A 23,639-nucleotide genomic window follows, 5' to 3' on the forward strand; every position below is an offset into this window, starting at 1 on the left:
CTCCATCTACCCACTAGGAACTGGAGCAAACACTAGCCTGAATGGCAGCTTGGCGCTGGAGATGGAGGACTAAGTGATACCTGGCTGAATTAATCTGGAGGGAGCCTCTGCTCTCGGGGTGTGCAGTGGGGTGACCTCTGGACCTTGGCTTTCTTGGGGGGGTGCTGCAAAGCAATTCCATCACAATAATAAACGTGCGGCCGTGCCCCCCCCCAGCTTAGTGCTCTAATTTTCATTAGATGGGCAGTATTATTGCACTGACTCCTTAAGACCTTTGCAATACTATCCAATATCCTAAATGCAGGTCTGTGCAGCGGGCTGGCAAAGCGGGGCTGCCCGGTCCTGCATATCACAATCAGCCGTAATACCAACTAATCTTTCAGAAAAAATACCTTAATCTCAGGCTGTATTTGCAAATGATTATGGCTGGGCCCCATCACAGACTTTATCTACATGACCTAATCTCAGCGCCATGTAACATTTCCAGGTTACAAAATAGGTTTGGACGTATCAGAAATATTAAAGCGTGTTTTTAGAAGGGGCTTAGCAGACATCAGAACATTAATCAACATTGTTAGCTCCTGGCACACTGCCCACCTGCTAGCCCCTCCCTGGCCAAGCTGGGCCTCCGGGCCCTGCAGCAGAGGGGGAGCACCCCCAGCTCTGGGGAGATGGTGTCAAGGCTCAGGCCTGCCCCAGTGTGGCAGATGCTGGTTCCCCATACTCAGCAGTAAATCCAGCCTGCTGTGGGAGGAGTGGCCTGCAGGGCAGGGTTCCCTGGCAGCAGTAGAACTTCCCCACATGGTGGCTGGTGCCTGGGAGTCCCCTTCTCTTTGCCTGCCAGTAACTGCAGAGGGGAGCATGGGAGGAGGGGGCCACCGGAATCTCTCTGACCCCTGTAGCTTTGCTGCCTGCAATCACAGGGCCCTGCTGCGTCTGATCCCTGGGTGCAGGGGGAGCTGTTTCTGCTCCCATGACTGCTGGCCTGCTCGGTGGCTGGGATTCTGCCCAGAGGAAGGGGATTCTGGGACAAGTTTTCAGCAGCTGGGTCCAGGCCTGAAAATTATCTACCCCGAACCCATCTCCCCAGAGGGAGGCTGCGGGCCTGGTTAGAAAGGTGCTGCAGAGGGGAATGCAGCACAGCCAGCCCCCCCGATAGGCTTGTAGGGCTGGGCCCATGTGCCGAGTGAATTGCTAAGCCCCCAAGACAAGTATTTGAAGGCCATGAATCAGGCCCCCAAAGTCACATGTTTGGCTTAGAAACCCTGACTTATCAAAATAATGGAGGGTGGGAGGGACGTCTTTGCTGTCGGGTTTCTGAGTCTTCGGGGAGCACTTGGGTCACATTTTCAAGCTTTGTGCCCACGAGGACTAGACACTCCACTTAGCTTTGTTTTAAATGGAAGCCGAATGGATTCCAGGAGCTGAGGGCCTTATGCAGAACATCCAATATTGCAAGCCGCTCCATCAGACAACAGTAGTTGTGTCTATCCTGCAGCGGTGGGTGGCATCACTGGTTTCTAGTGCAAAGCAGGGAGCCATATTTCCTACTGGGCTCAAGGTGTTTGTGGTGCTGGGGGGACACAGAACCCTGGACTCACAGCTTGGCAGTGGAGGACTAGGTCCTGCACTGTTGAAGTTGAGGGGAATGACCCTGTGCCCTACAAGAACGAGGAAGTGATTTCCAGGTATTCTTGTCTACGCTCAGCATCTCTGGCACTATGTTTACACTGAGTTGGGATCTCATGTGGGTTTCACATCCCAGCTGCCTGGCAAGTCACCTTCCAAAAGCTTAATTTGTAATTTGAAATCTCCCAAAGCCCATCCATCCTCTGACACCGAAACCAGCTCCCATTAATGGACTCACCTGGCACCTGCATTCCTTCCCACAAAGTCATGCCACTGAGGCTACTGTCCCGTCATGGTGACTTTCAAACATGTGGGGCTGGGAAGTCACCGTGTGAGGTAGGGGAACTGCCTGCAGAGTCGCACTTACAATTTGAGGTAATTTTTAAAGGCAGAGCAGTAAACCCCCAAAGATTCAACTGCAGTAGAAGCCTAGTCCCCACATGCAACAGTGGCTGTGGCAAGGGGAGCTGGGGTTAGACGGGTCAGAGTTCAGCTAGCTCCCGTGACTTGTTCTTTGCCAAACACCAAGGGATTCTGGGCCTTGCAGCCCAGTGAACATGGGACCTGTAAGCCGCTAACAAAGCATTCTGGGTATAAGAAGGCCCATTTTCCTCAGGCTGGGACAGGTCAGGGCTAGGGGTAGGTTTGCTGTTATATTCTCTGCCAAGGTGGTGACCAGGGCAGGGCAGGTTAGGCTCAGCTCACCTCTTCTCGGTGTCTGGACAGGGCTGGGCAAGGGCCATTGTGGAGCATAGCAAGTGGTGAATTACCAGGGTGGTTCGTCCAGCCACTGAGAAGCTGTAGCTCAAGGAGTTTGTTTTCCCTCCTTGTGGCTTGTCTCAGATTACCCTGGGAGGGGGAGATTTGGGTTCCGCAGAAGAGCTAAAACACCCAACCAATGGAGAAACTGAGGCACCAGCTGAATCTGATGTAACAAGGTAAGTGCACCTCTGCGGTGGGACAAATGGAAGCAGAAGGATGTCTCATCCTGAAGCCAGGTTCTACTTATGGTGGACTTAGGCAAAGAGGGCGTGAGAAGCTGGGTGAATCTTACCTTGACCAGTGTAAGAGGGAGTCAAACTCCTATGAGATCCACCAACCTGCTGCAGTCACTCTGCTCTGGCTTGGGAGTTACAGAAATAGGTCACACATGCCTTGTATTTTACACAAGCAGGGCTCATTTGTGTTGACTGGACTGGGTGAGGCTCCAAGCAGCGGGAGCACCCACAATCCCAGTCAGAGAGATGCCCAAGGAGTGGTACCATCACCCCAGAGCCAGCATTTACAATGACAGCGTTAGTTGCTATCGCTGGCACAGCAGACGCCCATGGGCTTGCCCTTTCAGCATGGATGGGGTTGAGGTTGCTCAGCTCACTCCCCACTGTGATGGGGGAATGGAATGACAAAGCATGCTGCACTACCCACCTCCACTGCCAGGAAGTGGGGCTGAACAGAGCCCCAGAGGTGGTGGGAGCTCTGAGATTTCAAGGCCAGAGGGGGCCATTGTGATCATGAAAGCTGACCCCCGGAGAGCACAGGCCAGAGAACTGCCCAAAATAATTTCTAGAGTGGAGCTGTTAGAAAAACACCACGTCTGAGTTAAAGATTGTCAGCAATGGAGACTCCCGCATGCCACTTGGAGGCGGTGCGAGGCCTGCGAGTGTTGGTTGATCACAAGATGACCGAGCCATCAGTGTGATGCAGCTGTGAAAAAGGCTAATGCCATCCTAGGATGTGTCAAGCGAGGTATTTCCAGTAGAGACAGGGAAGGGTTAGTGCCATTATATGGGGCATTGGTGAGACCTCATCTGGAACAGTGTGTGCAGTTCNCCCATTAATGGACTCACCTGGCACCTGCATTCCTTCCCACAAAGTCATGCCACTGAGGCTACTGTCCCGTCATGGTGACTTTCAAACATGTGGGGCTGGGAAGTCACCGTGTGAGGTAGGGGAACTGCCTGCAGAGTCGCACTTACAATTTGAGGTAATTTTTAAAGGCAGAGCAGTAAACCCCCAAAGATTCAGCTGCAGTAGAAGCCTAGTCCCCACATGCAACAGTGGCTGTGGCAAGGGGAGCTGGGGTTAGACGGGTCAGAGTTCAGCTAGCTCCCGTGACTTGTTCTTTGCCAAACACCAAGGGATTCTGGGCCTTGCAGCCCAGTGAACATGGGACCTGTAAGCCGCTAACAAAGCATTCTGGGTATAAGAAGGCCCATTTTCCTCAGGCTGGGACAGGTCAGGGCTAGGGGTAGGTTTGCTGTTATATTCTCTGCCAAGGTGGTGACCAGGGCAGGGCAGGTTAGGCTCAGCTCACCTCTTCTCGGTGTCTGGACAGGGCTGGGCAAGGGCCATTGTGGAGCATAGCAAGTGGTGAATTACCAGGGTGGTTCGTCCAGCCACTGAGAAGCTGTAGCTCAAGGAGTTTGTTTTCCCTCCTTGTGGCTTGTCTCAGATTACCCTGGGAGGGGGAGATTTGGGTTCCGCAGAAGAGCTAAAACACCCAACCAATGGAGAAACTGAGGCACCAGCTGAATCTGATGTAACAAGGTAAGTGCACCTCTGCGGTGGGACAAATGGAAGCAGAAGGATGTCTCATCCTGAAGCCAGGTTCTACTTATGGTGGACTTAGGCAAAGAGGGCGTGAGAAGCTGGGTGAATCTTACCTTGACCAGTGTAAGAGGGAGTCAAACTCCTATGAGATCCACCAACCTGCTGCAGTCACTCTGCTCTGGCTTGGGAGTTACAGAAATAGGTCACACATGCCTTGTATTTTACACAAGCAGGGCTCATTTGTGTTGACTGGACTGGGTGAGGCTCCAAGCAGCGGGAGCACCCACAATCCCAGTCAGAGAGATGCCCAAGGAGTGGTACCATCACCCCAGAGCCAGCATTTACAATGACAGCGTTAGTTGCTATCGCTGGCACAGCAGACGCCCACGGGCTTGCCCTTTCAGCATGGATGGGGTTGAGGTTGCTCAGCTCACTCCCCACTGTGATGGGGGAATGGAATGACAAAGCATGCTGCACTACCCACCTCCACTGCCAGGAAGTGGGGCTGAACAGAGCCCCAGAGGTGGTGGGAGCTCTGAGATTTCAAGGCCAGAGGGGGCCATTGTGATCATGAAAGCTGACCCCCGGAGAGCACAGGCCAGAGAACTGCCCAAAATAATTTCTAGAGTGGAGCTGTTAGAAAAACACCACGTCTGAGTTAAAGATTGTCAGCAATGGAGACTCCCGCATGCCACTTGGAGGCGGTGCGAGGCCTGCGAGTGTTGGTTGATCACAAGATGACCGAGCCATCAGTGTGATGCAGCTGTGAAAAAGGCTAATGCCATCCTAGGATGTGTCAAGCGAGGTATTTCCAGTAGAGACAGGGAAGGGTTAGTGCCATTATATGGGGCATTGGTGAGACCTCATCTGGAACAGTGTGTGCAGTTCTGGTCTCCCATGTTTAAGAAGGATGAATTCAAACCAGAAGAGGTGCAGAGAAGGGATCCTAGGATGATCCAAGGAATGGAAAACCTGCCTTATGAAAGGAGACTCAAGGAGCTTGGCTTGTTTAGCCCAACCAAAGGCTGAGGGAGATACGACTGCTCTCTATAAGCACATCAGAGGGATAAATACCAGGAAGGGAGAGGCCTTATCTAAGTTAAGTGTCAAAGTGGACACAGGACATGGCTATAAACTGGCCAGCAACAAATTTAGGCTTGAAATTAGATGAAGGTTTCTAACCATCAGAGGAGTGAAGTTCTGGAACAGCCTCCCCAGGGGAGCAGTGGGGGCAAAAACCCTAAGTGACTTCAAGACTGAGCTTGGTAAATGTATGGAAATGATGGTGATGGGACTGCCTGCCATGGCATGTGCCCCCCATCTAGGAGTGCGAGTAGCAAATATCCCCAATGGCAAGAGATGGGACACTACCTGGGGAGGGTTCCAGGTTACTATAGAGAATTCTTTCCCAGGTGTCTTGCTGACATGCTCAGGGTCTAACTGTTCACCATACTTGGGGATGCGAAGAAATTTTCACCCAGGTCAGGTTAGCAGAGACCCTGGGGGGCAAAGGAGGGTTCACCTTCCTCTGCAGCATGGGGCACAGGTCACTTGCTGGTTTGAACTAGAGCAAATGATGGATTCTCTGTAACTTGAACTCTAAATAATGATTTGAAGATGTCAGTAATGCAGCCAGAGGTCAGGGGTCTGTTACAGGAGTGGGTGGGTGAGGTTCTCTGACCTGCGATGTGCAGGTCAGACCAGATGATCACGATGGTCCCTTCTAGCCTTAAAGTCTGAGTCTAAGTTGTTCCAATGGTTAATTACTCTCACAATTAAAAACGTACACCTTAGTTCCAGTCCGGCTTTGTCTCACTTCAACTTCCAATGATTGGCTCAGATTAGAACTTCCTCTGCTAGATTGAAGAGCCCATTATTAAATATTTGTTCCCTATGTAGATACTCACAGACTGTGATCAAGTCACCTCTTAACCTTCTCTTTGTTAATCTCAATAGATTGAGCTCTTTCACTCGATCACTCTAAGGCAGGATTTCTAATTGTTTAATCATTCCTGAGGCTCTTCTCTGACCCGTCTCCAATTTAGCCACATCCCTCTCAAGTTGTGGGCATCCGAACTGCACACAGGATTCCAGCAGTGGTCACACCAGTGCCATACAGAAATAAACTAACCTCTCTGTTCTTACTTAAGGGTCCCCTGTTTATACATCCCAGGGTCGCATTAGCTCCGTTAGCCATAGCATTACAGTGGGAGCTCATGCTCAGCCGAGTATCCACCATGCCACAACTCCCAAATGCTTTCGCAAGTCACTGCTTTTGGGATCGAGCCCCCAGCCTGTAAGTATGGCTCACAGCTTGGTTCCCATGTGTACATTTACATTTAGCCTCATTCAAACACACAGGTGGCTTGTGCCCAGTTTACCAAGTGATCGAGATCACTCTCAATCCGTGATTTGTCCTCTTCGTTATTTACCACTTCCCCCTGTGACTCTGAGGTTTCACCTAGACCAGTAAGGGGCTGTGTCTCTGCCTCCCCTGTAACCCCGAGTGCATCCGTGCTGTGAAGGTTTGACTCAGAGCCCTGGCACAAGCAGCATGTCAACAGCACAGTGGCCTCTTCTTGGCTTCCACCAGCTGGTCGTTCCTTTGAGGGTGACACCAACAGCCCTTCATGTTCTGAGTTGCCCCAAAACGGTCTCCATTGCAGAGTCTGGTCCCTCTCGCGGGACCCCCCCAGAAGTTAAGTTTGCTGCCTCCAAAGTGCACTCCAGCCTGGTGGTTCAGCTGAAGAGCCACACTTCACTTCAATGGCCGGCACTGGCCTGGCTTTGTAATAACACAAGGACAAAGTTATTAACGAAGAAGGTAGGTTTAAGAGAGAATAAAAGACACAGGTTGGTTACAAGTAAAACATGCTTTCTAGTGATTAAAACTTAATGTTAGCAATTTACAATCTTTGTCTAAGTAAGTTTCTCACCATTGTGCATTCCCAGACACTGTAAGCCCCTTGGCTGAAGGAGCCCCCTGTGATGAAGTGGGAATGTTTTTGATGCGTTATTTGAATACAGTTTGGAGCTGGCGGGGAAATGGAGAGGGGCGCCCAACGGGGCTTGGGCTTCCCGACGGGGCTATGGCCTCCCTGGGGGCCCCAGATGGACCTAACTAAGGGGGTCCTGTTGTCTGTACCAGCAAGACCTGTCTTGGACTGTGTTCCTGTCGTCTAAATAAACCTTGTTTTACTGGCTGGCTGAGAGTCATGGTGAATCGCAGGGAGCCAGGGATGCAGGGCCCTTGCTTCCCCCACCCCTTTTTCTCAGATTGAGAGCTCCGCCTTTGTGTCCCCACCCGGTGGATGGATGCCAAAATGGCTTTTTTTCTGTTTATATTTTCCAAAATCTATTTCTCTCAGAGCCAGGAAGGCTTTTTGGGAGGGTGCAGGCCTCCCCGCCCAGTCATGACTGTTAATCTCTTCCCACCCCTCCTTATCGTGGATGGCTTGTTTATCTTTTAGGAAGATGTCCTTTTTTGTTGTCCTCTGAGTGTTTTACTGGCTCAATTCATTGGAGGGCAGGAAATAGGTGAGAAACAACAATCCTTAGTCTAGGACAGGCCCATGGTCATTCTAGTCCAGTAGCCTGTTCTGACAGTGACCAGTGCCAGATGCAAGGAGCAGAACAGGGCAATTTTGAGTGATCCAATCCCGTGCTCTCCAGTCCCCAACACCTGGCAGACAGGGTTGTGTTCCCTGCCCATTTTGGCTAATGGCCATGGATAGACAGCTCCTGCATGAACTTCTCAAGTTTATTCCATAGACTCTAGGACTGGGAAGGGACCTCAGAGGTCATCGGTCGCAGTCCCCCTGCCCATCATGGTCAGGCAGGACAAATACTGTCTAGACCATCCCCCGCATAGAGCATTTATCTAACCTATCTCTTAAAATATCTTCCAAGAGATGGAGATTCCACAACCTCCCTAGGCAATTTATTCCAGTGTTTAACTACCCTGACAGTTAGGAACTTTTCCTAATGTCCAACCTAAATCTCCCTTGCTGCAGTTTAAGCCCATTGTTCTTGTTCTATCATAGAGGCTAAGGTGAACAAGTTTTCCCCCCTCCTCCTGATGACACCCCTTTTAGATACCTTGAAAACTGCATATCATGTCCCTCCAGTCTTCTCTTTTCCAAACTAAATCAACCCAATTCTTTCAGCCTTCTTTCATAGGTCATGTTCCCAAAACCTTACCATTCTTGTTGCTCTTCTCTGGACCCTCTCCAATTTCTCCACATCTTCTTGAAAAGCGGTGCCCCAGAACTGGACACATAACTCAGTTTGAGGCCTAACCAGTGCAGAGTAGAGTGGAAGAATGACTTCTCGGTGTCTTTGTTTATAAACACACTGTTAATGCAGCCCAGAATCACATTTGCTTTTTTTGCAACAGTATCACACTGTTGACTCATTTTAGCTTGTGGTCCACTATGACCTCTAGATCTCTTCTGCCATACTCCTTCCTAGACAGTCTCTTCCCATTCTGTATGTGTGAAACTGATTGTTTCCTTCCCTAAAGTGGAGCACTTTGCATTTGCTTTACTGAACTTCATCCGGTTACCTCAGACCATTTCCCAATTGTCTAGATCATTTTTGAATTTTGACCCTTGTCCTCCAAAGCATTGCAACCCTCCCAGTTTGGTATTGTCTGCAAACTTAATAAGCGTACTTTCTATCCAACATCTAAGTCGTTGATGAAGATATTGAACAAGAGCCAGTCCCAAAACAGACCCTTGCAGAACCCCAACTTGTTATATTTCCAGCAGGATTTGGAGCCATTAATAACCACCTCTCTGAGTACGGTTATCCAGCAGTTATGCACCCGCTTATATTAGCCCATCTAAATTGATTGCCTAGTTTATCGTAAGGATATCATGCGAGACCGTATCAAATGCCTTACTAAAGTCTAGGTACACCATATCCACCGCTTCTCCCTTATCCACAAGACTCGTATCCGTATCAAAGAAAGCGATCAGATTGGTTTGACATGATTTTGTTCTTTACAAATCCATGCTGGCTATTCCCTATCACCTTACCACCTCCAAGTGTTTGCAGATGATTTCTTAATTACTTGCTCCATTATCTTCCCTGGCACAGAAGCTAACTCACTGGTCTAGTTTCCTGGGTTGTTTTTTATTCCCTTTTTATAGAGGGCACTATATTTGCCCTTTCCAGTCCCTCTGGAATCTCTCCCCGTCTCCCAATGACTTCCAAAGAATAATAGCTAGAGCTCAGATACCTCCTCATTAACTCCTTGAGTATTCCTAGGATGCAATTTCATCAGGGCTGGGTGACTTGCAGGCATCTAACTTTTCTAAGTGATTTTTAACTTGCTCTTTTTTTATTTTATCTTCTAAACCTACCCCCTTCCCATAAGCATTCTTATACTTGTGGCCTTCCCAACATCCCCTGGCAAGGAGTTCCACAGATTGACTCTTTGTTTTAAATCTGCTGCCTATTAATTTCATTGGGTGATCCTGATTCTTTTATTATGTAAAGGGGTAAATAAAACTTCCATATTCACTCTCTCTACGCCAGTCATGATTTTATAGACCTCTATTATAGTCCCTCCCCCTCATTAGTCCTCTCCTTTCTAACATGAACATTCCTAGACTTTTTAATCTTTCCTCACATGGAAGTTGTTCCATACCCCAAGTCGTTCTTGTTGCCCTACTCTGTCCCTTTGCCAGTTAATGTATCTTGAGAGTGGGCAACCAGAACTGCATGCATTGCTTAAGGTGTGGGAGTACCATGGACTTGTATAGTGGCATCGTGATGTTTTGTTTGATCATCTATTCCTTTCCTAATGGTTTCTAACATTGTTAGCTCTTTTGTTTGCTTCGGCATATTGCCAAGATGTTTTCAGAGAACTATCCACAATAACTCCAAGTGGTAATAGGTAATTTAAACCCCATCATTTTATATGCATAGTTGGGAATAATTTTTCCAATGTGCATTACTCTGCATTTATCAACATTGAATTTCATCTGCCATTTCGTTCTCCAGTCACCCAGTTTAGTAAGATCCCTTTGTAACTCTTCACAGTCTGCTTTGGACTTAACCATAGTGAGTAGTTCAGTGTCATCTGCAAATGTTTCCCCCTCAACGTTCACCCAGTTTTCCAGATCACTTATAAATATGCTGACAAGCCCTGGTCCCAGTGTAGATCCTGGGGGACCCCATGATTTACCTTTTTCAATTGTGAAAACTAACCATTTATTACTACTCTGTTTCCCTTCTTTTAACCAGTTACTGATCCAGGAGAGAACCCTCCCTCTTGTCCCATCACAGCTCACTTTGCTTAAGAGCCTTTGGTGAGGGACCTTGTCAAAGGTTTTCTGAGACACACACAGGCTGCCCAGGTACACAGTGCAGGCATTTCACACGCAGCATCTCTGCCCTAGGAATCTGCCTTGGGGCAGGAGGAAGGTCATTCTAATGCACACAGAACCCATTTATTTTGAACAAGGGACAGCAGCTTCAGCGCTAGAAGATGAGGCAGCAATAAGTCCCCTCACTCCTCCCTGTGGCAGTCGTGGATTTGAAACCTCCCACTGCTGCTGACTCTTCTGTTCCATGCCACAAGGCCCCCATTCAGTGCATCTGGTGATTCATTTCAAACATGGCAGGAATAAGGGACATAGTGTGAGGAAACTGCAGTAAGCACAGCAACCCAATGGACCAAAGCCAAACGTACCTGTGAACAAATTAATAACCCACAGGGGAGGAAAAGACCTCCAGCAAAAGGATCACAGTCTAAGTGAAAGCCGCCTGACTACAATCGTCCGAGCTCCCCTTCCATGGTCCGCACCATCACGTACAGTTCAGCCAAGCCCACCACTGAGGCCACGATCACAGCTGACAGCACACGCTGGGGGGACAAGAAGAAATAAGGGAGGTTTAAATGACGCTGCTGGAGCGTTCCAATCAGCCTCCTATTCTCAGTGGAGATGGCATTCCTGCCAGTTCCTTCCAATGTGCTCTGAATACCCCAAAGGAGGTTGAGGATGGAAAAAACAAACATGGAAACTGTGCTGTCCCAGCTCACACTCACCGCTGCCATTTCTGTGAAGATGTACTGGCTGCCCAGGTATGTGCAGGCAAATGCAGCCACCACTGTGACAATGAAGTTGAATATGGTGATGACCAAGGCTTTCATGGACCTAACTGCGGATGGAAGGGAGGGAAGAGATGTCAGCAAAAGCATTTGCAGATAAAAGCGGTTTGTCATGAGCATGCAACGTAAGGGCTTGGGGTAAGCTATAGTACCTCTACCTGAATCTGCCAGTCCCTTCCTCATTGTTCAGATAGAAAAAAACTCAAGAATAAACATACTTTGTACCTTTTGAAAAAACTTGCCTCTTTTGAAGAAGCAATTTTGATTTAAAACACTAACAAATTCACCTCTGCCTGCATTGGTGGGCCCGCAAACTGCAGCAGGGGGACAGCATGAGCCAGAGAGAAGCAAGCTGGAAACAAAGTTTCACTGGTCAGGCTATCTAGGTCAGAGCTGGCAGACATCTCTTCTTTGGGCACCATGGTCTCCCCTTCTGATCCAAACTCCCAACTCTGAGGCTTTTCAAAGTCCTTCAAACTCTGACACCCATATAATCATCCCCTGTAGTTATTTAATGTATAAATACGGACCATCCCTTATTTCAAATTAAACCCATCTAGTGAAACACAGCCTGCTAGTCAGAGAGAGGTGGGACTGCTGTCTTTGAGGATGAGTAGATGGCAATTGATTTAATTCTCACAACTGGCTTTCTGCCTGCTGGGCATAGGCGGCCTGTTTCCTCCTGTGTTGAAAGAACTCACCTTGCTTTCCCAAGTCAGCCAGAGTCCCGTATCGGTTCAGTTCCTGAGAGGAGGAGAACAGGGTTATAAAAACCTTATTCCACCCTAGGTGTCAATTCCATAGTGGAGACAATTCCAGTAGAGCATCCTGCACTGCTGCCCCATTGAGACTAGAACTATATTTGATCAACAGGCTTGTGGGTACCACCCTGATGGCTCAGGTTCCCTTGTTTACAATACAGATTTGGCAGCCCTGTTTGAGGTGGAAGGCTTCCAGCACGTCTCTATTTCTCCCTTCAAAGGCCTCGTGCTGCACCAATCCTCACTCCCGGTGAGGGACTCTGGAGCTTAACAGTGATACTCTTGGGGTATGGCTACACTGGAGAGTTGCAGCGCTGGTGATGGGGTTGCAGCACTGCAACTTACTCTGTGTCCACATTTGCAAGGCACAGCCAGCGCTGCAACTCCCTGGCTGCAGCGCTGGCTGTACACCTGGTCTGCTTGGAGTGTAACGATTGCAGCGCTGGTGATGCAGCGCTGCTCGTCAAGCGTGGCCACCAAAAGCGCTTTTATTAGCCTCCAGGTATTAAAGGTTATCCCAGAATTCCTTGTCCACAAACAAACCGTAAGAATGCTGAACTACAGCTCCCCGAGCTACTTATCTAGAAAAAACAAACACCAACTCTCTTTGCTCCAGCGAGAGTGAGCGGAGCAGGGAATTTGCTTTGGAATTTCACAGCTGTTTTGCTGAGGAGAGAGGGGAGTCCGGTTAGCAGGCCTTGCTTATGTGGTCTGAAAGGCTACTTAGGAGTAGCATAAATTTCAGTTTAGGAATAGAGAAGTGTGGGGAAGGTCAAAACTTTAAAATGATATAGTAGTGCTGTTATCTTTCCATCCTTAGAACTTGCAAAGCAGGGAGCTTGAGGAACATGTCAGCTCCAAAAAATCCACTCTCCTCTGTTCTCCCCCACACTCTCTTCATCACTCCACCCACCCCCCTGTTTTGAAAGCACGTTTGCAAGCCACTTGAACGTTGGCATAGCTGCCCCACAATGCAACCACTCCCAACAGCGCTGCAAATGCTGCAAGTGTGGCCACACTGCAGCGCTGGTAGCTGTCAGTGTGGCCACACTGCAGCACTTTCCCTACACAGCTGTACGAAGACAGCTGTAACTCCCAGCGCTGTACAGCTGTAAGTGTAGCCATAGCCTTGGATAGGCCAGTCAGGGTCATGGGAAAGCAATATGAGACGCTCTCCGCACAGAACTGAGTTGCTTTTGCCTCTGAGCTTCCAAACCAAAGAGGCCAGGACCCCAAATTCACCTCTGGGCATTGCCACCAAACAGCTGTGTTAAGTCACTTATGACTTTAACAGTTATGGTGGTTCCATAGGGTACGGTAAATTTTTATAACGGGTGGAGAACAGACTGTCCAGATTTATTCTGATCTTGTATCTTCCCTGCCCTTCTTCAGACCTGGCAGTTGATGTTTCTTGTTATCCGCCTGTATTCCTCATTGGCTAGCTTAGCCTTTATCTTCTCCAGACGGGCCACCAGCTCTGGGTTCTAAAGACAATTAATAAACAAGAGAAACTGCAATGAGAGCTGAGGTGCCATTCATTTATTCTGTATATTTCTTGGCACATGAAAAATATCTAGTTTTAGTGTCCCTAGCTAAGAGATGGAAACAGTGTTCTAACAATAGCTGTAGCTAGCATTTATCCCATGCTTGTTACATACCCTTGGAGGTTTCTCCACTTCAGGGAGATAAATCTCGCTGCCTTCCAGTAGCTCATGGAGATACACAGGAGAACCTACAACACAGAGTTCCTCTAAATCCTTTCCGTTCAGAAATGTAGGCAAAGCAGTGATATGTAACAGCCAGGTCATTCTCTGGATCTCTAGCTGGTCACATCAAGGATGCAACAGGGAAATGTCTCAGAGAGAGAGAGAGAGTGTGTGTGTGTGTGAGAGAGAGAGAAAGAAACAGTTTAAAAACAACAATTATTTTTAAACAAAATTATTTTTAAACTTTTCATTAAGTTAAATAGGTTGTCAAGGAGAACAATATAAAAATCCTGATCATTCCACGTAACATAATCCGCTTAGTGCAAGAATACTAGAGCGAAACTAGCCAGGCTAGGTTCACAGTCCCAGGATAAATGAAAGACAAGTAGCATTATAATTAGATTTCAAATTAGATTTGAGATCAGTTTGAGCTATGATGATGTTAACAAAGTAAGCGAGGAAATATTGTAAAGTGAGGCTTTTTATTTTGACAGTTTAACTTGAATTTTTACACTTCACAGTAGTTTTCATTCAGCCAATTCTGAAAGAGCACTTTTTGTGGATAAAATTAATTGTTGCTTTAAAGTACAAGCTCTGTAGAGTCTATCATCCAAGATAGATCCCCAAACAGTTTAGAGAAGTTAGACAAGTGCATAGTATTTATCTCTAACACCTACCAGCTGAAGATTTCAGTGTGCTTTAAAAACAATAACTTAGGCCACCACATACCCTGTGAAGTCAGTATCATCCTCATTTTACAGATGAGGAAACTAACGGATCGACGTTAAGTGATGTTCCCAAAGTGGCAGAGCCATGAAAAAAAGCCCAATTTGTGCCTTAAATTCTAAATCTCATGTCTTAATTATACAGCCATCCTTCCTGCAACAGGGAAGAAAACATGTCAGTGGTATAAACATAATGAGGAGGCTGAGACACAAAAAGGGGGCTCTGGAGGCAGGAGTTGGAGAGAAGTCAGCACCAGTGCTGGCCACACTGTCTGAAGGGGCAGAGGTCGATGGTTCTAGACAAGAGAGGGGAGTCCCTTAGGACAGGTGACTCAAAATCCATGGAGGTTTTAATAGACAAGAATGGAAGGCTACAGTTCCAAGTTGCCTGAGGTAACAGGGTACAGTCTGAAGATAGTACAATGTGGCCATGCTTCTCTGTACATGCAAGAAAGAGAGCAGCAGCATTTTGCTGGAGAGATGGGACTTGGGGAGACCACAGAGAAGCAAGGAATAACAGAGGTGATGGGAACCAGGAGAAGGATTTCAGCCGAGGCAGATCAAGGCTGTGGCACTCGCAGGAGATGGAAGTCAGTTTTAGGGTCCCATTACTGGAGGGGGGAGTAGGTATTTTGGGGACCCTGGATGTTATTTAAAAAACACACAACTTTCCAGGATTCCAGCAGCTTTTTAACCCCCTAGAAAATCTCAGACTTTAAGAGTTTCAAAAGCAAAATGTGGCTGCGGTATCAGTACGTTGTGTGGATTGATAATTTACATAAAGGGTGAAGCTACCGATCTGCTGCTGCTGTAACTTTATGCGCAGGTTTTGGTTTTGCTGACAGTAATTTGGGGCCCCGGGAAGGCCTTTGGGGGAAGTAAGCGTCCCCCTCGCGCCCCCCAGCCGCAGGGCCGGAACTGAGCCCAGGCCATGGCTCCGGCCGGCGCCTCCCTCACCTGCCCGGCGCAGGGCGCGCTGCAGCTTCCGCAGCAGCCCGAAGGGGACGAGGGGGCCGCGGCCCGGCGGCCTGGCCCCCAGAGCGCTCAGCTCCGTCACGCAGCTTCTGCGCGGGAATAGCCGCCCGAGGCTCCCCGCTGGCGGTAGGGCCTGCCGCCCGCCAGCCGCTCCCCTTGCCACTACGGAGGACGCCATCTTGGACAGGACGGGGGGGGTGGTTCAGATGTCACAGGCCGTTACGCAATGGCCTCTCCGATCAAAGACATAGACGCGGCTTCTCCTGGCCAGTAGCCTTTCCCGCCCGCGCGCATAGGGCCGCTGGGAAGGCGGGGGTGCGGCCGCGCGTTGCTCTTGTGGACCGCTGCCCGTTCGGGTGTTAGAAGTGGGCCCTTCCTTTCCCCCGGCTCGCGGCCGGGGGCGGCGGGGATGCGTGGAAGCTGCCGGACGCGGCGCTGACCTGGCGGCGGCTTCTTGAGCAGGTTGCCGGTCCGGGCCCCTGCCGCTCACGGGGGGCCCGAGCGCGGCCTCCGGGCCGCTGTGTGCGGGGGGCCCGGGGTCCTGGCAGCTGCCGCGCGCGCCACCTCTCGTCCGGTGAGCGGTGGTCGGCGGGCGGCGGGCGGCTGCGGGCGGGGCGGGGCGGGGCCGAGCCCGCCTGGCCTGAGCTCGCTGTGCGGTTTCTCCCGCCAGGAACCGGGCTGAGGGCAAAGTGCTGGAGACGGTGGGAGTGTTCGAGGCGCCGAAGCCGCAGGGCAAGTACGAGACGGGCCAGGTAGGTGCCCCGGGGCGGCAGGCGGGCCCGGCCGGGGAAACGACCCTTAGCGCCGGCGGGGCCTGCCCGGCTCTGCCCGCTCCCAGGCATCCTCCCTTCCGGCAGCAAGAACCTGCTCCCGCTGTGCTGAGCCCTTTCCGGCCCGCCCGCGGCCCTGACATCTCCGGCCTCTTTCCTGGTCAAGTTACACGTCCTGTGGCCAAAGCTGCCTGCGCAGATCTCTCATCCCGAGCCGCCTCCATCCCCTCGTTCTCCTCTCTGGCAGCAGATCCAGAAAGCGGAGCGTATCTTGGATTCTTTCTTCTCCCCTGCCCCATCAACTCCGGGTCTGCCCAAACCTTGCCATTTCTCCCTGCCTAATAAAAACAAAGTGCTGCTGCCTTAGAAGTGTGAGGTTGTTACCTTTTTATTTTTTTATGCGTTTTAATCTCTTGGCTGTGATTTGCACAGGACAGAAGTTTATGATCCCCCTTTTCAGCTGTTTCTTCACAGTGTATTTGGCTACCGAGGAATAGTCCTGTTTCCCTGGCAAGCCAGGCTGTATGATCGGGATGTTGCTTCTCCTGTTCCAGAAAAGTAAGGATTTACATTTGTTCGTTTGCTCCTATGCTGTTAAAGCCTTTTACTCTTCTTCCTGGTCAAGGTCACTGAGGTCTTAGGAAAAAGTGAGGCAGAACCTCAAGTGACTTGTGTGTGAGCACCAAACTGGGAGAGATCGGCTCATAATAAGAGAAACTATTTTGGTATTAGTTTACACCAAGTTAAAAGGTGGGAGGAAGGTTTTCAGGAATGGTGCTTTAGAAAACAAGTGGGAGGTGGAATTGCATGTTAATGAAATAAATTCCTGTAGATTTAGGTGTAGGTTGCTGTATAAGTCCCTAGTGATTTGAACTGGTTGGCTTTGGCTCCCGTCTTGGCAAGCTAGGTTCAGTTCAGCCTTCTCAGAGATGGAGCTCCTTGTCTTTCACCTTCCACTCCATGCAACTGATGAACCCCACAAGGGAGTCTTGTGGGACATGGACAGGACTGAGGAATGAAGACACTGAAAATAAGGGCAAAGTGAAAGCGTTAACCAAGATAGGAAGCCTGACTGACTAGCGAGAGACTTCTCAGTCTCTGTAAACGGGGGCATCATGCCACTGACATGGATATCTTTTTGGCATCTCCCACACATACAGCAATACCTGATGTGTGATGTGAATCTCACATTGACTGAAATGGAGTGACTGGAGATCCTGCAGTGTGTTCAGAACTCCCTTTTCCTTTAAGAATGAACTTGTTGCTGGTAGCAACTGTTTGTACTTTATCCACAATATCAGAGATGCAACCTGATGTATGACAAAACTTAATCCTGCTCTGTGTATCACTTGCTGCTGGTGAGTGTAATCACATCAGTAGGGTGTAGGCTAGTGAAGGGATCTCTTGTGCTCAGAATTTGTCTTTCTGTTTAGGAGTGAGAGTGCAGCAGGGCATGGATCCAAAGAAGTCAAAGGCAAAACTCACACCTACTATCAGGTGCTAATAGATGCTCGGGATTGCCCACATATAGTAAGTGTCTGATAACCTTGTTCTTGACACCCAAAAATCCCCCTCTTCTGTTAATTCCTTAGATGCAGACAGCAGCTGTAATGAAAGGTGGGGAGGGAGCTGTTAATGTTGTTCCTCTATGGTGGGATGTTTGGAACAGGAGTGACTGACTGGTTCTCTTTTACCAGGTCATCATTCTGCTAAGAAAGATCATCAGAAATGTTTAACCATTACTCTTCTGAGTAGGTCAAATTTCTTCTGCCTAGGTTAAAAGCGACAAAGAGTCCTGTGGTGCCTTATAGACTAACAGACGTATTGGAGCATGAGCTTTTGTGGGTGCGTCTGACGAAGTGGGTATTCACCCACGAAAGCTTATGCTCCAATACGTCTGTTAGTCTATAAGGTGCCATAGGACTATTAGTCTGGATCTGTAAAAAGCAACAAACACTGCTACTCCTCTGATACTTGACAAGTTAGGTAAAGGCAATAGGAAGCAACAAAATCTTCTTTTTAGTTGGTGTTTGAATTGTGATTTTTCTCTAGGAGATTAAAACAAGAGAAGTGTTTGTTCTGAGCTGAACTGGTTAAATGAAATAAATGTACAACCTTGAGAGAAGAAGAATAAAACTGCTGTTGGCCCACAGTATTTCTATGCAAAGCGCTAAATCCCCCTTATTTTCAGTCTCAGAGGTCACAGACAGAAGCAGTGACATTCCTGGCGAATCATGATGACAGTCGAGCTCTCTATGCCATACCAGGTGAGTAAATAGCTGCTCGTACTCTTTCTGGAGAGTGCAGATTCTCATGAGATCAGGCTAGGAGGAGCGTGAGCGATATCATCACTAGTGTAGGCTAGTAACAGCAGTACACAGAACTACCCCTGGTGATCTACCCCCCATGCCTTATCCTAGGTGCACTTTGTAGGCCTCTTGGAGAACAGTTGAGTGACTAACGTGCACAGTACTGTGAAGAGGTGTGTTCAGCTGGAGTCAGTGGCTAGGCAAGTGAGGGAGTCTTGAGTGTTGCTCAGATACTTTGAGCTGTTGACCCCAAACCCTACTCTCTCTACTTAGCATAGATCTACTCAGATCCTACACCCTGCATTCCTTTCAGCCCCTTTATTTCTAGGCCTGCTGGATCTGTTTCTCCTATTGTGTTCCCTATCTGAAGTCCTTGTGTGGTAGTCTAATCACTTCTGCAGCCGCTAGTGGCTCAAGAAGAGAATTGGCTTTATGTGTGGAGAAGTATGTATCCATTTTGAAGAAGATGGTAAAGCGAGACGTGAAGAATTATTGCCAGGGAGTGTCCTGTAGGTGAGGATAGTTTTGCTAGTTTAGATTTCCTCTGCCTGGCCCTTTCTTTCCTGCTCATTAGTGTAATGTCTTGCCCTGCTAAGATGCCTCCTGTGAATCTCCCTTTGCTGATGGCAGTTAATGGCTGATATGGGCTTCTTCTCTAGGTCTAGACTATGTAAGCCATGAAGACATCCTTCCCTACAGCTCTACCGACCAAGTGCCAATCCAGCACGAGCTCTTTGAGAGGTTTCTTATGTACGACCAGACGAAAGGTAACTGCATGCCCCTCGAGCCTTGCCCTAGAGAGAGCCTCTACAGAGCTGTGTGCTCCTATAAGGCACCTTCATAAGGAAAGACAGGCTTCTGCCGCTTGTTGTCTTAGATGCAGTGCATTACCCGTGCTAGGGTGAGTGAGAGGCTTTGTTCTAGCAGAGGCATCCTTAGACAGACCTCTGTAACCATGTAAAAGCTGCTGCTCTGTCTGAGAGGCGGGAGTTCAGTAGCTTATCTATAGCCACTTGGATAAACTCTCATCTTTCCACTCCCTGCAGTTCCGCCTTTTGTAGCAAGGGACACGCTGTGTGCGTGGCAGGAGAAGAATCATCCCTGGTTAGAGCTGTCTGACGTGCACCGAGAAACCACCGAGAATATCCGAGTCACCGTCATCCCCTTCTACATGGGCATGAGGGTAGGTCTGGGTCTTACCTAGCGTGGCCGCCATTGTTACTCTCCCCACCCCATCCCCGTCCTTTCTATGGGCCAGTGCAGATAGCGCCGAGTCCTGCAGCATCTCGCTTTCATCCTGTGACCTGGCTTCTTGTTCTACTTGCATCCTCACGTATCATTATCCTCAGTGGCTGGGACAGAATCTCAGCCCCTGCTAGTTGTTAGCTGAGTTCTGTGGAACGCCTTGAGCTGCTCTGTGGGAGAGGTGCTACTAAAGGGCAGGTGAGAATTTTCACAATGCCTGGATCATTAACACTCCCTGCTGCTAGTGTTGGATGTAAAATGGCACCAGCACAATCTGGACTGCAGTGAGTTACACTTGCAGTCCCCCACCGCCCCCCAGGGTTTGGCACTCACTGCTTTGCCTTCTCCTTGGGGCTGAGAGGAGTTCCTTGATTAAAGCTTTCTGGATTCAGCTGACATCCTGTGCTTCCCACCTCGAGGTTCAGCCTGTGTATTAGCCAGCTGTCTCATGGAATGGAGAGCTAGGGATTTACACATACAGGTCAGTTTCGAAATAAACAGTGCCTCTAGGACCAGCAGGATTGTAAGGCAGCCTTGGACCACAACACGGGCAGGCCTTGATGGAAGCTAAGCTGCTGGAGAGCCAAACTGGTATGTATCCCGTCTGCTAAGCAACAGCACATAGAGTTGGGCTCCTCGAACAGCACAGGAGGTATAATTAACAAGGGTACCCATGACTGGTCAGTTCTCCAGTCACTGGTGGATCCCTGGAGCTCTTCTGTCACAGTTACATAGCTGCTCAGGCCAGTGCTACCCTGGGAATGAGAGACTAACTCATGGGCGAATTTGGAGAGTGACTCAGTCTGTGCTGCCCTGTCAGTGTGCTGCATGCTTGTGCTGATCACTGAAGGGGCATTGGCGCTGAGCTGAAGGGCAGCTATTAAACTAGTTTCTTTCTCTTGACAGGAAGCCCAGAATTCCCATGTTTATTGGGTAAGTGCCTTGTGCTCCTGTAAAACAGCCTGAGGAGGAGGAGGGCCTTTCTTTGCTGTGAGGTGCTGGAAGCCCCACCATGGCTATGGACAGATTTATCATGATGGGCTCTGAGGGAGGGTGGCATCAGCAAGTGGACCTGATACCTGGCCTATTGGCGGCTGGCTCCAGCTCCTGACAACTTTGTCTCTTGCCTCTCTAGTGGCGTTACTGTATCCGCCTGGAGAACCTTGACAATGAAGTGGTACAACTGCGAGAACGGCATTGGAGGATATTTAGTTTGTCTGGCACCCTGGAAACTGTCCGGGGCCGAGGAGTTGTGGGAAGGGTAAGTATTGCCTGGTATCTGTCCTCAGACATAGCCTCCATTTGGGGCACTCGCCCTGGGTTGATTTATCATTATGCGGCTTAATGGGCACTTCCAGTGACTGCAGTAAGTGTGCACTGTGAAAGTCGTGCACAGTTCCTTGCAGATTCTGTTACTCCTGAGGGGATTCTGCACAATGTTTTAAACTTCTGCAAATTTTATTTGTCAATAAATAAATGTGGCTCCAGCATGGCAGTGGGGAGCACAAGCCACTGGTTGCATTGAGGTGGGAGATCAGCCTGAAGCCTCCACCACTAGTTCCGGCATCTATGCCTTACTCCCACAATCCCCTTCCCCCGCCCTATTCCACCCCTCCCTTCCTTCCCCTTTACCTCTTCTCCTTACCCTCTGTCCCATCCCTCATTTCCCTGCTGTGCCTTGCCCAGCCCTATGTGGGTTGCACAGGACGGGAGCTCCACTGGCACTAGGACCCAGGAGGCAGCATTCAGCTGCAGAGTCAGCAGAGCTGCAGCCCCCTTCAGCTAGGCAGCTCTGCGCCTGCAGAAATGGTGGGGACAGGGGCACGTAACCCCATGTGCTCGCCTGTTTGGGGGCAGTTCCCCCCCCAAACTGCACCAATGGTCGTTCCCCCTCTCCAGCATGCCCTCCTTTTGGTTCCCTGCTGTTTTCTGCCTGCCCGGTGGTGAGGCTTTATGCAGGCATGCAATCCTGCAGAATTACCTCAGGAAGGAGCCCAGCAGAAAGTGCAAGTCTCGTCAGCAGAGGGTTGTTCTAGTTCACTCAGTCCCCCAATCATCTGACTATGGGGGGAACTGAAATACAGTGTCATGCTGGTGCTACTTATTGGGTGTGGCCTTTATTATGGGGGTGGTGATGCAAGAGAAGGAACAATTGCTAAGCAGCATTTTGAAGCCTGAGGAGCTCTGCTGATTTTGTTGCAAAGCAAATCTGCCAATGGCTGGCTGTGGAGAAATCTAAGGGGAGCTGACTGATACAGCAGGGTCTCTTTGTGTCCTCAGGAGCCAGTCTTATCCAAAGAGCAGCCAGCATTTCAATACAGCAGCCATGTCTCCCTGCAGGCATCCAGTGGTCACATGTGGTAAGAAACATTCACTGTTGTGGTAGTGCAGAGTCCTCAGCTGGAGATTAGGACCCCCGAGACAGTCTGTATCCCAGAGAGCTCACAGTCTGGGGTTCTGACAGGACTCAGCTGCTGGTGGGTGTGGACAAGGCAACTAAAGGTGGCTGCACGTTTGCATAAACCAGGCTGCAGTGATAGTTCCAGGAACCCTTGCTGTCCACAAGCCCTGGCAGAGGCTCCAAGCTGGTTCCTCCTTTTCCTCCAGTTTCTCCCTTGTGATGGAGCTGGGCCCTTTCCAAATTATCTGCTTATATGCTCAGCTCCCCAGCATGTTCCCTCTTGAGTCCCAGAGGCAGAGTTGTATTGGCTCTTGTGTCTTGGGGCCTTCCTTTAGCAGAACCCATTGGAGGAAATGCTAGTGAAGTGCAGTCACTTTCTCCCAGAGTGAGTCTGAAATTCAGTGTCCAAAGGCCTGATGCTTGGGATTGTTCCTGGCTTACGCAGTCCCATGTACTTCAGCAGCATTGAAAACTAACCACTCGTGCTTAATCTTCCCCTTTGAAATTGTGAAGCAGAAACTTCAGCTTCCAAACTGCCTGTGATGGGCCTTTAAGGACTGATCCCAGGTTGCTGAGCCACTGGGGCTTCTGCTGGTAAACAAGAATGTGAATTTGACCTATTTGCAAACTAAACTCAGATGGCCTAACTTAGCCTGTCTCTGGCCTGGACTGAGGAGAGCATTGTCAGAGCTATCTGGGGGTGGCTTAAGGCGTCTTTTCCTCCCCGTGGGGTGCCTTGTACTACAACATGGCCTGCCCTGTGTTGGGTTAACCTCCCTGCCATACGTGAGTCACATGGCCGGTGATGCTTTTCTGCCAGGGCCTGTCTTTGCAGGATCATCCCACCAGCAACGACAGAGTGCAGAAGGGTTGATGCCTCCCCCAGGAGTTGCCATTGCATTGCTGAACTGTGCGGGGCGTGGTGATGCAGTGGTCTCAGTCTGGTCTCTGACTTTGTTTTGTAGGGGTACTTTTCGGTTTGAGAGGCCTGATGGCTCCCACTTTGATGTCCGAATCCCACCCTTCTCATTGGAAAGCAACAAAGATGAGAAGACGCCTCCCTCTGGCCTTCACTGGTAGAGCAGTCTAAGCACAGTACCTCAGGAGAACAGTCGTGCAGTGCAGACCTCTGCTTCCCACCCTGCTGCAGCCAGGGAGATGGAACTTTTCAATATTTTAAACCATTTTGTTTTAACCATTGCTAAAGGGGAGTTTTTGAACATTAACACTGGCTCTTTCAGGCTGCTTGTAAGCATCATAAGTTGTATTATTGGATCCTTTCTTCCCCCTGGCACTGGCTGGTTAGAACTGTGCTGCTGTGAAGATGGGCCCACTCAGCAGGGCTGGGCCCTTTCCAAATGTGTTTGAATTCTCTGGGATGTGAGGTTTCTCTTTAATAAACTGGCCCCTCTAGTTGTAGCCTATCTTCCTTTGTGTGCCATGGCGTT

General features: G+C 49.5%; 2 protein-coding genes across 2 annotated transcripts; one reads left to right on the forward strand and one right to left on the reverse strand.

Moving 5' to 3' along the window:
• Nucleotides 1–10,615: 10,615 nt before the first annotated feature.
• VMA12 (vacuolar ATPase assembly factor VMA12) lies at nt 10,616–15,650 on the reverse strand. The gene is made up of 6 exons (XM_032773768.2): nt 15,449–15,650; nt 13,719–13,792; nt 13,455–13,544; nt 12,001–12,043; nt 11,237–11,349; nt 10,616–11,053 (listed from the first exon to the last, which is right to left on the reverse strand). The coding sequence occupies exons 1-6, from the start codon at nt 15,642–15,644 to the stop codon at nt 10,958–10,960; spliced, it is 612 nt and encodes a 203-aa protein (XP_032629659.1). The 5' UTR covers nt 15,645–15,650; the 3' UTR covers nt 10,616–10,957.
• Nucleotides 15,651–15,692: 42 nt separating this feature from the next.
• Nucleotides 15,693–23,604, forward strand: POLDIP2 (DNA polymerase delta interacting protein 2). The gene is made up of 11 exons (XM_075059548.1): nt 15,693–15,732; nt 16,112–16,218; nt 16,697–16,794; nt 17,670–17,766; nt 18,428–18,503; nt 19,205–19,312; nt 19,592–19,728; nt 20,697–20,723; nt 20,926–21,051; nt 22,071–22,150; nt 23,157–23,604. Exons 1-11 carry the CDS (start codon nt 15,693–15,695, stop codon nt 23,269–23,271), a joined length of 1,011 nt encoding a protein of 336 aa, XP_074915649.1. The 3' UTR covers nt 23,272–23,604.
• Nucleotides 23,605–23,639: the final 35 nt, after the last annotated feature.

This window comes from Chelonoidis abingdonii, chromosome 20, assembly GCF_003597395.2.
Source record: "Chelonoidis abingdonii isolate Lonesome George chromosome 20, CheloAbing_2.0, whole genome shotgun sequence".
Taxonomy (NCBI): Eukaryota; Metazoa; Chordata; order Testudines; family Testudinidae; genus Chelonoidis; species Chelonoidis abingdonii.

Bases quoted from the DNA above. Each gene is read 5' to 3' on its own strand.
- POLDIP2 (XM_075059548.1), top strand. From the start codon at position 15,693: ATGGCCTCTCCGATCAAAGACATAGACGCGGCTTCTCCTG. The intron at 19,313-19,591 runs GTAACTGCATGC...CACTCCCTGCAG, and splicing joins TATGTACGACCAGACGAAAG to TTCCGCCTTTTGTAGCAAGG. The intron at 20,724-20,925 runs GTAAGTGCCTTG...TTGCCTCTCTAG, and splicing joins AGAATTCCCATGTTTATTGG to TGGCGTTACTGTATCCGCCT.
- VMA12 (XM_032773768.2), bottom strand. From the start codon at position 15,644: ATGGCGTCCTCCGTAGTGGCAAGGGGAGCGGCTGGCGGGCGGCAGGCC. The intron at 13,793-15,448 runs GTGAGGGAGGCG...TCTGTGTTGTAG, and splicing joins GCGCGCCCTGCGCCGGGCAG to GTTCTCCTGTGTATCTCCAT. The intron at 13,545-13,718 runs GTATGTAACAAG...AATTGTCTTTAG, and splicing joins AAGTGGAGAAACCTCCAAGG to AACCCAGAGCTGGTGGCCCG.